Below are 16,581 nucleotides of genomic sequence, written 5' to 3'. Positions count from 1 at the left end.
CGATGTTGGGTATCCTGAAATACATTAGTCGAGCTCGTTCGTCTTGGAGCCGTGCCCGCTCTGCTTGCGGCATTTCAGACGCGCGTTGTAGGCGCCTGCGTTCATTGATTTTATCCAGCCGGGCTCGTGTTTGTATATCCGTTAGTCGAGCTCGTTCGTTTTGAACCCGTGCCTGCTTTGCTTCTGCAGTTTCGAACGCGCGTTGTAGGCGCCTGCGTTCATTGATTTTATCCAGCCGGGCTCGTGTTTGTATATCCGTCACTCGAGCTTGTTCGTTTTGAACCCGTGCCTGCTTTGCTTCCGCAGTTTCGAACGTGCGTTGTAGGCGCCTGCGTTCATTGATCTTATCTAGGTGGGCTCGTGTTTGTATCGTTGAGCTGTATTTTGTTTGAATTTGGTGTAAAGCGTTCAGCGGTTTGTACAATCCCAAGCTGCACATTACTCCTAACTTCACCCCGCAGTAGTGCCACTCACAATATGGCGGTGACACCCGCGCCTTCCGTAGTAGTGCCACTCACAATATAGTGGTGTTGCATGCGCCTTCCGTAGTATCATTGTGGACCTGGGGGGCTGCCGTAGCCTCTTCCGTTTGACTCTGGGTTGCAGCGCAGAATCCTCTTTTTTGTGTGGCTGTGTCGTTAGTCGTTAGCTATGGGCGCGTTGTTGCTTCATTTCTCATTCACGTCAGTTGAGCTCTTTCGTTTTTGGGCTGTGACTCCTTCGTTCGCGGTGGATACGACTTTGCGTGCGGTCTATGAGACGCGCACTATACGCGCCTGCGCAGTATGTCTCATGGTCCCATCGCCGTGTACCTGCGTCCATGCCATCCGGTTTACCATTCTCGGTTAGTAATATAGATAGCGGGTTGGATAATGGATGGATGGATGGATTTTATACAAATAATGCATCTCAAAGTGCTTTACACGATGAAGAAAGAGAAAAAAGGCAAAGTAAATAAGAATTAAAATTAGGGAACACTAATTAACATAGAATAAAAGTAAGGTCCGATGGCCAGGGAGGACAGAAAAAACAAAAAAAAACTCCAGACGGCTGGAGAAAAAAATAAAATCTGCAGGGGTTCTGAGGCCACGAGACCACCCAGCCCCCTCCTCTAGGCATAAATGATCAGTCCTCATTGTATTCAGGGTTCACATGGAAGAACTTGATGATGACGGTCATGTGGCCTTTAATCCATCAATGTAGGACCACCAATTTGTAATATATCGTATATACTCGCGTGTAAGTCGGGTCCTCAAGCCCGAAAAATCGATCATAAAATCAAACCCCGACTTGTACAGCCATTCAAAAATACGACACTTAGATTTATTTGTTTCACATCTTCTTGCCTCCTCCAATCTCACATCAGTTTCTCAGACACATCAAATTTTGTTGCGGCAGCGCGGTTACCAATTTCTTTCACCACTTCAAAACCAGCTTCATATTTTCTTCTGATTGAACGCTCCATCGTAGATAAGGGATGCTCTTACAATAAAGGTGTATCAGGGTGTGAGATGCAAAAAACACAAAACAGTGCTAACGTCGCTTCCTAATAGTTTGGGTCTTACCGTGTGGTCACGTAGGCACAATACATAGAAAAAAAGGCCGTGTGCCCAGTGGTTAACTCTCTCAGGTGGGCGTTAGCATATCATAATTTTTTGGACCAATAGCGTGAGTATTCTGCATTCGACTTATACGACCGACATTATAAAATACGGTAAAATCTAGCCCTGACTTATCCACGGGAGAACTTAAACGTGAGTATATATGGTAACAAGCTAGTCTCCGCATGACAAAATCACCAAACGTGAGGGTGAGAGGGTCACCCTCACTCACCGAAATAATTAAAATGTCCACACGTGAAAAATCATCAAGTACGACCCCCCCCCCCACCAACCCTGATTAATGAAACGATCAAGTATCTGTGTTTCTAAATGACCATGAGAGAACTCGGTGAATCGATCACATATCCGCACAAAGAAATCACCAAAGTGGACCACCAATTTGCGATGAAAGATCGATTGTCTGTGCGCCACCCTGAGAGCAAGAGTGGTAATTACCGCGCCAAATGAAACAACCGAGTATCCACATGGCGCATTGTTGTGGGGGGGGGGTCCTTAATTCAGGCTTGTCTAGCCCTTTTGACCTTGAATTGGATTAAGTGCCTATGAAATGTGATGTTATGTACTAAATGACCATGGGGAAACTCGGTGAAATGATCACATATCCGCACACAAAAATCACCATGGAAGACCAACAATTTTCGATGAAACAATCAAGTGTCCGCACAACACGCCGACAGCAACAGTGGTAATTACCACATTGCATTAAAACGACTGGGTATCCACACACTGCATCATTAAAAGTATGGCCGACTCCCTGTTAAGGAACTCTAATCATTAAGTCACCCAGGGATTGTGGGGTCTTAATCCAGACTTGTCTAGCCCCCTGACCCTGAACTGGATTAAGTGGGTTTGAGAATGTGACTTTATGTAGGAGAATGGAGACTTCTTCATTTTTCAATTAAAAGTACAGTACTCCCCTGCCCCCATATATTCCCCTTAGCCTTCGATATGACATTTAAGAGAAGCTGAACTGACAACAGCATGTTGCATCCTCACTGTGCTAATTGTGAAATGCATCATTAGATAACATTCATTCTCTATGAATTTAAATTTGATTAGCAAGTAATTAACAGCTAACTCTGTTTCAATTAGAGATCAATGAAACGGTGTAAGACTGATGCACACCAGAGCTGACGCACTCCTGGGGTCGGGATAAATGTTCACCAAACTCATATGAGAAGTAAGGAGCGTCAGGCAAGATATTCTGGAAGCATCATGTTTCTATACATTAAATACCGTAATAAAAGTGAATAACTAAATAATGGACAGTATGTAGTAGACGAATAAAATGTAAGAAACAGGACACTTTAGAGGCTCCATATACAAACACAGTACCACACTATGGGAAAAAAAAATCAATTAGAAGTCGGCATTTGTAATTTTAGCCCACAAGAGGGCTCTAGTGAGCACAGAAAGCATGGAGAATAAGACCAACGAAGACAGGTGGCGCTGTGTCTCTGTTGGTGTTACGAGTCTGCCTCAGACATGAATGGATTTTATATATGTGCTCATTTTTATTTGTGGCTGTAACATTATACATTTATTTTGTTATTTATTGAAATTGCTGTAAAGTCATTTTTGTTTGGGGTGTCACCGTTACGTATCAGCTTGAATTTTTCTGTATGTGATGTCGTATCATTGTGTTAGTGAATTTTTATTTTTAAGTAATTTCTATTGATTTCATCTGTAATGTTGTAATTGTGTACGGTCCCCTTTATATGAACTTCTGATTCGTTTTCTTTGTGGGTGGAGCCTCAGGAGGCGGAGCCATCCTGACATCTCTGCTCCTGATCCACCTTCTCACTACACAAGAGTTATGAACCAGAGAAACCCAAGGTCAAAGTCCTGAAAAAGTTCCCAAAATGCCCACTAGAGGGGGAGAATTATTGAACCATCTTCTGGTTACCTCCATTCCTTTTTTCATGCATTACCTTACACTTGGCATAATACAAAATCCATCCATCCCACTATATCCTAACTACAGGGTCACGAGGGTCTGCTGGAGCCAATCCCAGCCAACACAGGGCACAAGGCAGGAAACAAACCCCGGGCAGAGTGCCAGCCTACCACAGGGCACACACACACCAAGCACATACTAGGGACAATTTAGGATCGCCAATGCACCTAACCTGCATGTCTTTGGATTGTGGGAGGAAACCAGAGCACCCGGAGGAAACCCACGCAGGGAGGACCCGGGAAGCGAACCCAGGTCTCCTAACTGCGAGGCAGCAGTGCTACCACTGTGCCGCCCAATAACACAAAATCGATTTAATAAATGAATTGAATATTACAGATATTCATAGCAACGATAATGTTGTTGCCATAACAATAAAAAAAATGAATGTCCAGGGAAATGAAAATAAAATTAAGAAATAAACACAGAACTAAATTCAACAAGGCTTAAAACCACTTAAGGTCAGTGGTGTGGAATAAACTGACAACATTGTGATTTTTATAAACTGCCAGTAGGGGGCCTCACTGCCTGTTACTTAATGAAAGGCTTCAAGCTAAATAAGCAGATCTCAATATAATATTACCGTATTTACCCGTGTACCACGCGCACATTTTTTCCCGAAAATTAGCATTAGAAAATCAGGTGCACGTCATACACGAGGATATTTTTTTCTGTAATGTTTACTTCTTCTGCTTGGGCTCTCTCTCTCTCTCTTGCTTGTTCACTCACGCTTTCTCTCTCTTGCTCGTTCGCTTGCACTCACTCACTCACTCACTCACTCACTCTCTCTCTCTCTCTCTCGTTCGCTCGCGCTCTCTCTCTTGCTCGTTCGCTTGCGCTTTCTCTCTCTCTTGCTCGTTTGCTCGCGCTCTCTCTCTCTCTCTCTCTTGCTCATTCGCTCGCGCTCTCTCTCTCTCTTGCTCGTTCGCTTGCGCTTTCTCTCTCTCTTGCTCGTTTGCTCACGCTCTCTCTCTCTCTCTCGCTAATTCACTCGTGCTCTCTCTCGCTCTCTCTCTCTCTCGTGCTCTCTATCTCTTGCTCATTCGCTCACGCTTTCTCTCTCTTGCTCGCGTGCGCTCTCTCTCTCTTGCTCATTCGCTCGCACTCTCTCTCTCTCTTGTTCGTTTGCTCGCTCTCTCTCTCTCGCACGCGCACTCTCTCCCTCTCTCTCTTGCTCACTTACTTGTGCGCGCTCTCTGTCTCTCTCGCACGCTCTCTCCCTCTCTCGCTCTTTCGTCATGCAACAAAAACAGAAGGGCATTTCGCGGAAAACGTGCCCTAAATTCTTCCTATACAATCACTACGCGTGTTGTACACTGGGAAAATTTTTTTTGTGATTTTCTTTGTAAAAATTAGGGTGCACGTCTTACACGAGGGCGCATGGTACATGAGTAAATATGGTATACTACAGTGTAGAGAATGAGTGAGGAGATGTTCAGCAATATGGCCCACCCAGAGACTCCCAAAATGTTGTGTATGATGTGAGAAGATGAAGTGACTGATTGATGTTAGTCAGTTAGGTAATTAATGATCAGTTTTGACTTTGGAAGTGCCAGCAATTAATTAAGTTGGTAAGGACCCCCACTTAATTTTAATTACCTTTCTCTGAAGGAGGGGTTTCTGGTCGTTAGACGTATATCAATAATAATAATAATAATTCTTTACATTTATATAGCGCTTTTCTCACTACTCAAAGCGTTCTTCACACAGGGAGGACCTGGAAAGGGAATCCACAATCTCCTTACTGCAAAGCAGCAGCGCTACCACTGCACCACCTGCATGTATATCAAAGTAACTACACGGTAACTGCAACTCACGTGTTTTAAGAAACAGAATAATATATTTTAAGGATTATAGAAATATTCTAGCTGCATATATGTCAACATAGAAAACAGGATATACGACAGATAAGCATATAACACAGAAGTGGCTGCCTCTTTACCGGCTATTTAGAGTTGTAATTTATCTTGGCACAGATCAACAGTTTTCAAGTACCAAGTCTTTAAGGATGATGTCAAATGCTGTGTGGAGTTGTGGTTCCAGGTTTAAGTGGAGGACTTCTTCTTACATTGGAGGGCACTCTTGGATTTTTGCTTTGTGGTCCTTTGTCTGTGGTGGTGTGCAGCGTTGCCTTCCTCAGCTTCTTGTTAGGTTGTTAGGTTTGTTGTGCCCTTTACAACTTCATAGGGCAAAAGCGTTACTTTGGATTTAGACTCAGAAGTTCCCCTCTTGAAATAATGGCTGCTTCTCAGTCCTCTGAAAATGGGCTCAGTCACTGGCACAGAGCTTGGCTTGGCAGAGTGGATCGTAGAATCAGTTCAGGGCGTTCTCTGGAGAGCAGCTTCCAAGTCCAAGGAAAGCTTGCAATCTTTTTGTTCCAAAGATAGTGGGCGGCTCACAAAGAGCTGACAAAGAGAACAGATTGTCATCGATTAGCTCCCTAAAGGGAACAGAAGAGGTGTAACCTCTGGTAACTGAATCAAGGTGCCTTCTGGTTCCAGACCCAGTGCCATCTTATTTTGTCCATCACATCCTGCCAGAGTTCAGGTCCAGTCATAATGTCCCTTTGGGCTCCTCCTAGTCTGAAGCGCACTCGGCAGAGGTGTCCTGTAAGTTCTGATTTACACCATTGTGGTCAGGTGAAGTACAGGACTGGCCAAAGTGTTGGTAGAGCTGCAGGTCAGCCATTCTGTCTGGACTGCAGGCAGGGTGGGGAGGTGGGTTTGTGCATCCCTGTTAGATCTGCAGTCTTAACAAGCCTTGTGTGCCACTAAACGATGCCCACTTTGTCCTACAACAGCTTGGCCAGAAAACATGACTAAGTCAGACCCGTTGAGATGACGTCAAGCCATGGAAGAAGTGGTCCAGTGGGGAGCCAGCCTCTCTCGTGAGGTCTGAAGAAAAATGAAGAATCCCAACCCCCCCGCCTCCACCTCTACCACACACACACACACACAATTACAATTCGGTCCTTAAGGGCTGCCGGCGTGAAGAAGTGCGCTAGAGACAAGCAGATGGAGCTGTCTGCGGTCCAGCAGGCGCACAGAGCTCACTAAACAGAGGCGTGGATCTCAGCTCCCCATTTGGGTACTGAAGCTGTGCTTTTTTGGGGCATCTTGACTTTTACAGGATGCTTCTGTTGTCGTAGGTCATCCCTCTAACTAAACTTGACATGAAATGTAGTGCTTATGTTCATATGATGCAGTCCAAAGATTGGCTCTTTTAACCATGAGTTTACTTTTTAGATTTCGGAAGAAATTATGTTGTGGAATTAAATGGCATCCATTACTCAAGCGGCAGCACAAACACGCAGAAGAGTAAAGGTACCGTATGTTTATTTCTTAAATATCGTATTAAAGATAACGGGGGGGGGGGGGGGGGGCACACATCTCTATTGATGGGATTTTTAAAGATGCGTCTGACAAAAATAAAAAAAGAAACGGACTGCTCATTAAGCTCCTCATCTTCATGCATGAAATTCTCAGAATCCTGGCATCAGATCGTGTCTTAGCTACACTACTCTTGGCGTCTGCTACTTGGAATGTTTTTTTTTCTTTCCTAACGAATGTATTTTCTTAATATGAAATTACATTGTATATAAAATATTGCCTCAATTTGTTAGACAATTCATAACGTAAAAAAAATCTCATCTGTCCAGCACTCACTCTTCCTGCATGAAGCTGTGGTACTTAAGTGTGGCAGGTTTACTGTATATTGTGTTAGGCAAAATGAAATGGAAGACTCAAATCTTGGTGCTGATGTTGGGGCGTAGTAAAAATGTCACATTGTAAAATCTGCTTGAAATGAATAAACTGAAGAGAGTGGCAAGTTTCATTCATTTCCGATTGAGTGATTTGCATTCGAGTTATCGCATCTTCACAGAGACATCCGCACAAATTAGAAGACATCAGTCAGGAATGGTATCATTCAATTTAGCGATGCCTAAAAGGGGTTAATCATTGAAATCATTGGAAAGTCAAAATATTAACATCTGTGTACTCTATGATCTGTCGGTAACCACAAAGCAAATTAGATAACGGATGATTGAGTCGCTTAGGGTGTTACGAATCTTCACTAGAATTCATTTGGGCACATTGTCTCTTTTCTTTGGATCTGTTTCTAATTGCGTTGTTCTGTTTTATCATTTTTTTCTTGACGTTATCACATTTTCTTGATGTCTCTTTTCCTGTATTCCTCACTGTTTGTTTGATTGTTGAAGCATTTTCTCTGTCTGTGTATTCAAAACAAGTTAAGACGATGGATGTTTGAATAACTTGGGGTGTTATGAAGGATTCATTCGGGTGCATCGTCTCTTTTGGTTTTTATCTGTTGCTAATTGCGTTGTTCTATTTTATCGTTTTTTTCTTGACGTTATCACATTTTCTTAATGTCACTTTTCCTGTATTCCTCACTGTTTGTTTGATTGTTGAAGCAATTGTTGAAATCTGTGTATTCAAAACAAGTTAGACAATGGATGTTTGAATGACTTGGGGTGTTATGAAGGATTAATTCGGGTGCATCATCTCTTTTATTTTTATCTATTTCTAATTGCGTTGTTCTATTTTATCGTTTTTTTCTTGACGTCATCCAATTTCTTGTATTCCTCACTGTTTGTTTGCTTGTTGAAGCATTTTCTCTGTCTGTGTATTCAAAACAAGTTAGACGGTGGATGTTTGAATGACTTTGGGGTGTTGTGAAGGATTAATTTGGGTGCATCATCTCTTTTATTTTTATCTATTTCTAATTGCGTTGTTCTATTTTAGCATTTTTTTCTTGACGTCATCCCATTTTCTTGATGTCACTTTTCCTGTATTCCTCACTGTTTGTTTGATTGTTGAAGCAATTGTTGAAATCTGTGTATTCAAAACAAGTTAGACGGTGGATGTTTGAATGACTTTGGGGTGTTATGAAGGATTCATTCGGGTGCATCGTCTCTTTTATTTTTATCTATTTCTAATTGCGTTGTTCTATTTTATCATTGTTTTCTTGACGTCATCCCATTTTCTTGATGTCTCTTTTCCTGTATTCCTGACTGATTATTGCTGATTTCATGGTTGGATACTGGTGCTTACTGAAATACAATCCCCCTTGTGACTGTTTAAGGGACTTTTACAGTATTGCTCGCATCCAAGATTCTGGATTACCTTCACTTAAAAAAACATGCAATTCTTATATTATTTACTAGCATAGCTGAAACACCCGCCATTGTGTTTTTAAAAAGTGTTTTTTTTTAATTAAGAAAAATATAATTAAAAAAAACAACTTTAAAAATAAAAACAAATTAAGAAACAATTAAGACTCACTAATGTGCTTGTCTTGCTGTCTTGTATGTATGTTATCATCCAGTTGATGCTCGGAACCGGCCAACTCTATTTAATTTCAAAAACAACAGGCGGGTGCGGTGGCGCTCAAATACAGAGAATGCTGGCAGTCACCTCCAGTTCGCCCTCTGGTGGTCGTTCTGAGTGTCAGCTGGCTGATAACATGCATAAAAGACCTCAAGATCACCCCCTCCCTACCCAGAAGGGGGTGGCTTAGGGTTGATTTCACCCTACAGTATTTTTAGATAGATAGATAGATAGATAGATAGATAGATAGATAGATAGATAGATAGATAGATAGATAGATACTTTATTAATCCCAAGGGGAAATTCACAATTTTAGTTGACCAATGAGGAACAAGTGTACCAAATTTCATGAAAATCACTCCAGCCATTCAGAAGTGATGCTGGAACATACATACATACACACACACACACACACACACACAGATACATTGACTTTTATATATATACTGTATATATATACTGTATATATATATATATATATATATATATATATATATATATATATATATTGTGGCAGGCGGCTGGAGTACATGCCCAGCCGGGATGACCCTGCCCCCTGGATGCTAGATGGCTACCCACCTGGGGTGGAGCAGTGCCTCGGTTTCCCACAGGGCTCCCTGGGAATTGGAGTTGGGTGCAGCCCTGTTGGGTCCCGCAGGCACCACCAGGGGGTGCTGTGTTTGGGACTCCTGAGCCCGTGTGGGCAGCAGATTCACCACACCCGGAAGTGCAACTGGAACTCGGTGATCAAGCACCTGGGGCACTTCCGGGTGAACTATAAAAGGAGCCAGCGACCACCACTCAGCAGCCAGAGTCGGGTGGAGGAAGACAAGGCTGATGGGGGATGAGTGGTGGTGGTGCCAAAGAAGAGAAAGTGCGGTGAATTAGTGGTGTGCCTTATTTGGGACTGTGTTGTGTCTGTGGGTACGAGGAAGGCGTAGCCCACAGACAAAGAAAATAAAAAGTATTTCTTTTATTTTACACGTGCCTCCCGTGTCCAATCTATGTCAGGTTGGGCGCTATATAGTGTCTTCTTACGATATAGACTTAGGGAAGGACTATGTGTTTTTTTTCTTTGACTTTGAGGTTTATTTTGCATTTAGTACTTTGGCGTGTTTGTCCTCAGCCTGCTTTTCCAATGAAAAATTTAGACACACTCCTTTCTTCTTACACTGCTGTTGGGACGTAAATGAATGGAAAAAAAATGCCACATTACAAAATCGGCTTGAAGTCATTAGAATAATAAGAGTGGCGAGCTTTATTCAGATTGAGTGCTTTGTTTTTGAGTTATTGTGTCAAGAGACTCAAACACACGGACGAAAACCCACACCCGCAGCGGTAACATCAAATTCAGTGAAGCCAAACATGGATTAATCATTGAAAATGGGCAAAGTGTTGAAAACTCAAAGTCAAAATTGTAACTTTGACACACTGCTTTCTCCGCATGTACTGTGGGATCTCTCAGTAACCTCAAAGCAAGTTAGACGATGGATTGTTGAATGACTTAGGCTGTTATGAAAGATTCATTTGGGTGCCTCTTCGCTTTTCTTTTGAGCTATTTCTAGATGTGTTGTTGTATTTTATCATTTTTTTTATTGACGTCCTCACCTTTTCTTGATGATGTTTCTTTTCCTGTATTCTTTACTATTTGTTTTATTTTGCAATTTCTGCTTTGGTGGGTTTGTGCTCGGTCTGCTTTTCCAGTGAAGGAAATTTAGATTCTCCTTTCCTGTTGCACTACTGTTGAGGTGTAAACAGATGTAAACCCACACTTATAGGGTGGTCCAGATCTAATTATGCAATTTTCATTACGCAATAACTTATTGAGTTTATTACATAGAGAATTCATAGCACCTGCCCTGCACATAGAGATTTCACTTAAAATTCTTTTTGTTGCCGATAGATGGCAGCACCTGCCCTGCATTCCAAAATGGCGGGGAGACGGTTGTCAGTCGAACAGTTGAATAATTAGATCTGGACCACCCCGTGCAAACTCATACTCTAGAATCTCATGACATTCATAGGCCATCTCAGGAGATATAATCCTCCCCGAAGGCCCTGAGTCTTCCCCGGGGTCTCCTCCTAGCAGGCCATGTCCGAAAAACCTCCACAGGGAGACGTCCAGGACACATCTATTTCAGATGCCCCAACCACCTCAGTTGGCTCCTCTTGATGCTGAGGGGGTCAGTAGCGGTGCTCCGAGCCTCTCCCGGATGTCTGAGCTCAGTCACCCTACAGAGAAAGCTCATTTTGACTGATTGTAATAATAATAATTCATTACATTTATATAGCGCTTTTCTCAGTACTCAAAGCGCTATGTATCTGCTATCTCATTCTTTTGGCCATTACACAAAGCTCATGACCATAGGAGAGGGTATGGACGTACATCGACTCGTCAATCAAGATCTTTGCCTTCTGACTCGGCACCTTCTTCACCACTACAGATCGGTATAACGACTGCATAACTGCACTTGCCTCCCCGATTTGTCCATCAGTCTCACCATCCCTTTTCCCCACATGTTTCTTAAACTCCTCCACTCAGCTTGTTCTTTAGCACATGCTGTACGTCCATCAGAGCCTCTTTGTCACAGGAGTTAAATGTTCTCTTTTTCTTGTTCAGCAGGCCTTTTTGCTTCTTAGAAATCCAGGGCTTGTTGTTTGGAAAGTGTGGAGTTTGCATGTTCTCCCCTTGTCAGTGTGGGTTTGCCTCTGTGCCTCAATGGTCTTCCACCCACATCCTCAGAGATGTGCAGGTTGGTTAACTGGCAACTCCAGACTGCAGGTTTCTGTGTGCCCTCTGATGGACTGCCACCTTGTCTAGGGCTGTTTCCCGTCTTGCACCCGCTGCCGCTGAGATAGGCTCCAGCACCCCCCCCAAGACCCTAAATTGGATTAAGTAGGTTTTAAAATATATGTTACGGTATGTAGAAACTGTAAAAATCAAGCGTATCTTTGGCAAAACCCCTCTCACTGACTTCAAAGCTGCCATTTAAAACTAGTAATCCTCAAACTTGGATTTTCAGCTTGTTCTGTTGTTTGCTGGGTATAGAGTACAAAAAAATTGCAAAATATCTCAACCACTTTCAGTTTTGCCAAAAAAAAAAAAAGTATCATTCAAATGCCCCAAAAAATTGAAAAAAAACAAGAATATGCAGTGTGTAAAAAGGAGTAATATAACTATAGAAAATGCCACCATCTTCAATTTTGAAAGAAATGTAATTTCTGCACTCTTTGATCTTCTTGGAGGTATGGAAGTTCTAAAGGGATAGAAAGTAGGACAGTTGTGTTTCTTGTGCGACAGGAGATAAAAATAGAGCACCCGAAACGAGTTATAGACTTCAAAGAGAAATGTGGCTTGAAATATAATTAGCAATTCATATTATATATCTATTAAGAGCCGACAGCTGATTACTAGAAAGTGCACTTAGACAAGCCTGTAATATTTGGGAGTCGGGCTTGTAGTCCGCGCTTAATAAGTGCCATGTTCTGGCCCTAATTAATGAGCGTTTGAAAATACTGCCCATGTCCTGCACTCTCCCCGATGCCCAGTTTTGTTAGACGTTTAGGGTGCCGCCAGTGCAATTTAATTATCGGGTTTTGGTTTTGCAGTGTGTGCTGAAGGAAGGTTAATCTCGATGACCTGCTGCTGAAAAGCTCTTTAGCAAATTCCCTTACATAAGTCTACGCGCTCTACCTTAGTACAAGTCACGCAAGTTCCTCTCAAGCATCCCGTCATTATTTATATAGTGCCTTTCATAAAAAGGTGCCCATAAACTAAAGTGGCATGCGAGTCTGCAGCAGTAATGAGGTGAATATACAGTGTGGTTTAGAAAAAAAATCTATGTTTTATATAGTGTCTTTCTCTGCAATGTTTATATATTTATTTATACATTGTGGAAAGCTGCCTGGACACAGACAGGTGGACATCGATGGTTCACCCAACACACGTTTATTATACATTATTATCTACAGTAGTGAAGCACACAACCCCCCAAAACTCCCCCAAAGTCCAGGCCTCTTTATAATGCCTCGTTCTCTTCTAACCGCCTCCACTCCTCTCCTCCAAAGCTCCATCCTTCTCCACTCCCGACTCAAGCCATCGAAAAGAGGGAGGTGGCCCCTTTTATGATCACCCGGACGTGCTCCAGGTGTCTTCCGATAAGCTTATGTGTGGCGGAAGTACCGGCTCTGCACCCAGAAGCACTTCAGGTGTCCCTGATCCTCTTCCCCCCAGCACTTCCGCCATACCCGGGCTCCATAGTCATCGGGGTGCCCCCTGGCAGTGACCACGGGCCCCTACAGGGCTGAGCTTCAAAGCTCTGTACCCGTGGCCCCCAAAGCCACCAGGGCGGTCGCCCCCTCGTGGTCTGGAGGAGGCGTAAGCCCTCCTCCGATCCTCTTGGGTGTCCCGGCTGGGTACCACCCCCAGCCACGTGCCACAACATATATACAGTTGTGAAAGGCGCTATATAGCGCCCGACCCGGCACAGACTGAGGCAGAGGCACCTACTTAAAAAAAACACTCTTTTATTTTTCTTCAGCCGTGGGGCACGCCTTCCCCGTGGCCCAACACAGTCCCAAAAACAATCACAATAGCCACAACAATCCTTCTGGCACCACCACTCCTCCTCAGGCTTAGTCCTGCTCCTCCCGACTCTGGCTCCCGAGTGGTGGATGCTGGCCCTTTTTATAGCCCACCTGGAAGTGCTCCAGGTGCTTGATCACCTGCGGCTAATTGCACTTTCGGGTGGGGCTGCAGAGATGTCCAGGTGGGTTCCTGGCTTCATGCAGCACCTCCTGGCGGCCACCCCAGCTCCCCACAGGGTTGTGGAGAACTCCATCTCCCAGGAAACCCTGCGGGAAACTGAGGCACCATCGCCAGCCAGGGAGGCAGCCACCAAGCGTCCCGGGGGAGGTAGTGAGATGTCCATATAAAGAAGGGGCGTCCCGGCCGGGCATGGGACCCTGCCGCCTGTCACACAGTATATGTTGTGGTCCCCAGTGGGCACTCCAGGTCCACAACACCCGACACAAAGGCTTGGACACGAAACTCTTTTACAGGGAAAGAAAGAAAGAAAGAAAGAAAGAAAGAAAGAAAGAAAGAAAGAAAGAAAGAAAGAAAGAAAGAAAGATTGGATGTTATTTTGGAGTATCTAGGTAGACAGGATTGTTGAGCTTTGTTGCACTAAGTGGTCAGTTTTGGTCTGCAGGTGGGTCACAGCCTTGGACTGCTGGCTTTTTAAGGACCACATAACTGGCTCACTGTGGTGGGCTGGCGCCCTGCCTGGGATTTGTTCCTGCCTTGTGCCCTGTGCCGGCTGGGATTGGCTCCAGCAGACCCCCGTGACCCCGTGTTAGGATATGGCGGGTTGGACGATGAGTGACTGACTGATAACTGGCTCAGGGGTGCAGACTCAAAGGGGATGAATTGGCGGAGCCCCAGCCAGTTGTCCCTGACGTTGACTACATTGTTCTCCTGTAACAGTTGATCCAATGTTGTTTCAGCTATGGTATATCTACATTACTAAACGACAGTTTAATTTATGCACGGCGGACGCACCGAAGCGCATGCGCACTGCGCTGTGGTGCCCCAGAGTCAAACGCAGCGGCTTCCCAGAGTCAGTAGGTGGCGCCCAAACAACACAACCTGTAAACTAAACTTGCTCTAATCCACTGTGCCAGCGGTCTGTATGGCATGTTCAATTATGATTCCTAACAGTACACGATGTCTACCTAACGACACAGCCACAGAACAACAAAGACGAGACCGCATAGATAAAAACAATAAACGGAGGCTCCTACAACGCGCTTCAAAAACACCACATGCAAAGAAGTCATGGCTCCACTAACGGAAATACAAAATGAGCCCGTATGGATAAACACAATGAACGAGCGTGCCCACAACGCGCTTCTGACACAGCACAGGCAAAGGAGGCATGGCTTCAAATGGAGGGAGCTCAATGATTAGTAATACAAACACGAGCCTGTATGGCTACGACCTGTAAACGAGCCCGTATGCATAAAAACAATGAACGAAGGCGCCCACACAAAGAAACCACTTTAGTGCAAATAGGTTTATTTAATTAAATGGAAACTTTACCATGCCTACGACCTGTGAACTAAACCTGAGGTACAGCGTGCACGCCAGGTTGTACAGCCACCCGAACGCGACCGCCAACACCACCACATATACGACGACACAGCCATAGCAAAACAAAAAAGAGACTGCATGAATAAAAACAATAAAAGAAGCGTGTTGAAATAAACTTTCCCAGGACGCACCCACCCTCCATGATATTTCATCCCTCCAAATATCAGAGGGAACAGAAAGTGATTGCCATTCTTGGATTTGCGATTCTTTCGAGAATCACGGGCTTGCTAGTTGTGACATAAAGTTGACTTTTATTGGCAGTCTTTGTCTTTACTTTATATGGTGCCTCGCACCATCCCAAGGTACATTATAGGTGCAGTACATTATGACTGCCTCCCTATTTCTACAGAGTGATTTGTTTAGGTTCACACACCACTAGTCATTGGTGAGAAGGCACCCTCATGTTCTACACACTATAACCTCTGCCACTAGGGGGCACATCATTTTCATCCCTATTAAAGGTAGGCAGTGTGGCATAGTGGTTAAGACTTCGGACTTTAGACCCTGAATTTGTGGGTTTAAATCCCACCTGCTGCCACTCTGTGACCACAAGCAAGTTACTCCTCCTACTCGAGCTTGAATTGGTAAAACAAAAGAAATGGAACCAATTGTATTTCAAATGTTGTATTAGCCATAAATGTACTGTAAACACTGAAGCCTTTGCTTGCCTCATCCTCCTGATTTGTCCTCCATAGTTTGCGTGCCATTTATCGTCTAATTACAGTGGCATACGCACGCACTACGCACCACGTTCTTCCTCTCCAGCAGACACAGAGACATGTCGGCGTGATAGTGGCTCTGCAGTGGGCTTTTATCCGAGCGTGCGATCAAAGCTCTTGAAAACAAGGGAGACAAAAGACTGGAGTGTTCTTATTGTGCGTCAAGGTGAGGCGCTTTGTCAAAACACTTTCTTTCAAAACATCTGTTAAGCCTTAATTGGCAACTAATTAGAGTCAAATAACAAAAGGAACGTCCATAATTAAACATCTATTAAATATGTTATCAACCTAAGAGGTGTCACTTAGCAAATCAGTGCGGAAAATTATTCAACCTAAAATGCCTGCCAGTTTAGAAAATGTAAACTTAGAAACACAGTGATTTCACTTCTTTTCCGTTTTAAGCATCATTAGGAGTCAATGATGCATTCTTGGTGTCTTTATAATGAAAAGCCTGTCAGTATAGCGCCTTTGTCATGAGCACCAGGCTAAAAAATGCAGTGCCAAACAACCTAATATTACAACAAAATAATTGAACTATAAAAAAGTTACTCTATACTACTGTTTTACCTTGACTGTACGTTTCTCCTGGATATTTGGTTTGAGGGTTATTAGTAATTAATTAGCTGACACCTTTTTCTAAGGCAGCTTACAACATCTGAGACACAGTTGGCTTCATTTCTTTGGTTTTTCTAATCGGAGCACAGACAAGTGGAGTGACTTGCTCAGGGTCAGTAGGGGGATTTGAACCCACAAGCTCAGGGTTTGCAGTCCAAAGCCTTAACCACTA

At 43.7% G+C, this 16,581-nt stretch overlaps 1 protein-coding gene across 5 annotated transcripts in view; it reads left to right on the top strand.

The window, feature by feature from the left end:
• tenm2b (teneurin transmembrane protein 2b) overlaps positions 1-16,581 on the top strand; it is a 1,820,998-nt gene that overhangs the window by 1,111,703 nt on the left and 692,714 nt on the right. For all 5 annotated transcript variants that reach the window (XM_051934201.1, XM_051934200.1, XM_051934199.1 and 2 more), the window contains one exon: positions 6,822-6,899. In XM_051934201.1, coding sequence (XP_051790161.1) covers positions 6,822-6,899 — 78 coding nt within the window. The remainder of the gene's footprint in view (positions 1-6,821; positions 6,900-16,581) is intronic.

Source organism: Erpetoichthys calabaricus, chromosome 11, assembly GCF_900747795.2.
Source record: "Erpetoichthys calabaricus chromosome 11, fErpCal1.3, whole genome shotgun sequence".
Lineage (NCBI taxonomy): Eukaryota > Metazoa > Chordata > Cladistia > Polypteriformes > Polypteridae > Erpetoichthys > Erpetoichthys calabaricus.
The sequence above is the reverse complement of the archived record's forward strand: the minus strand, read 5'-3'. Positions and strand labels throughout refer to the sequence as shown.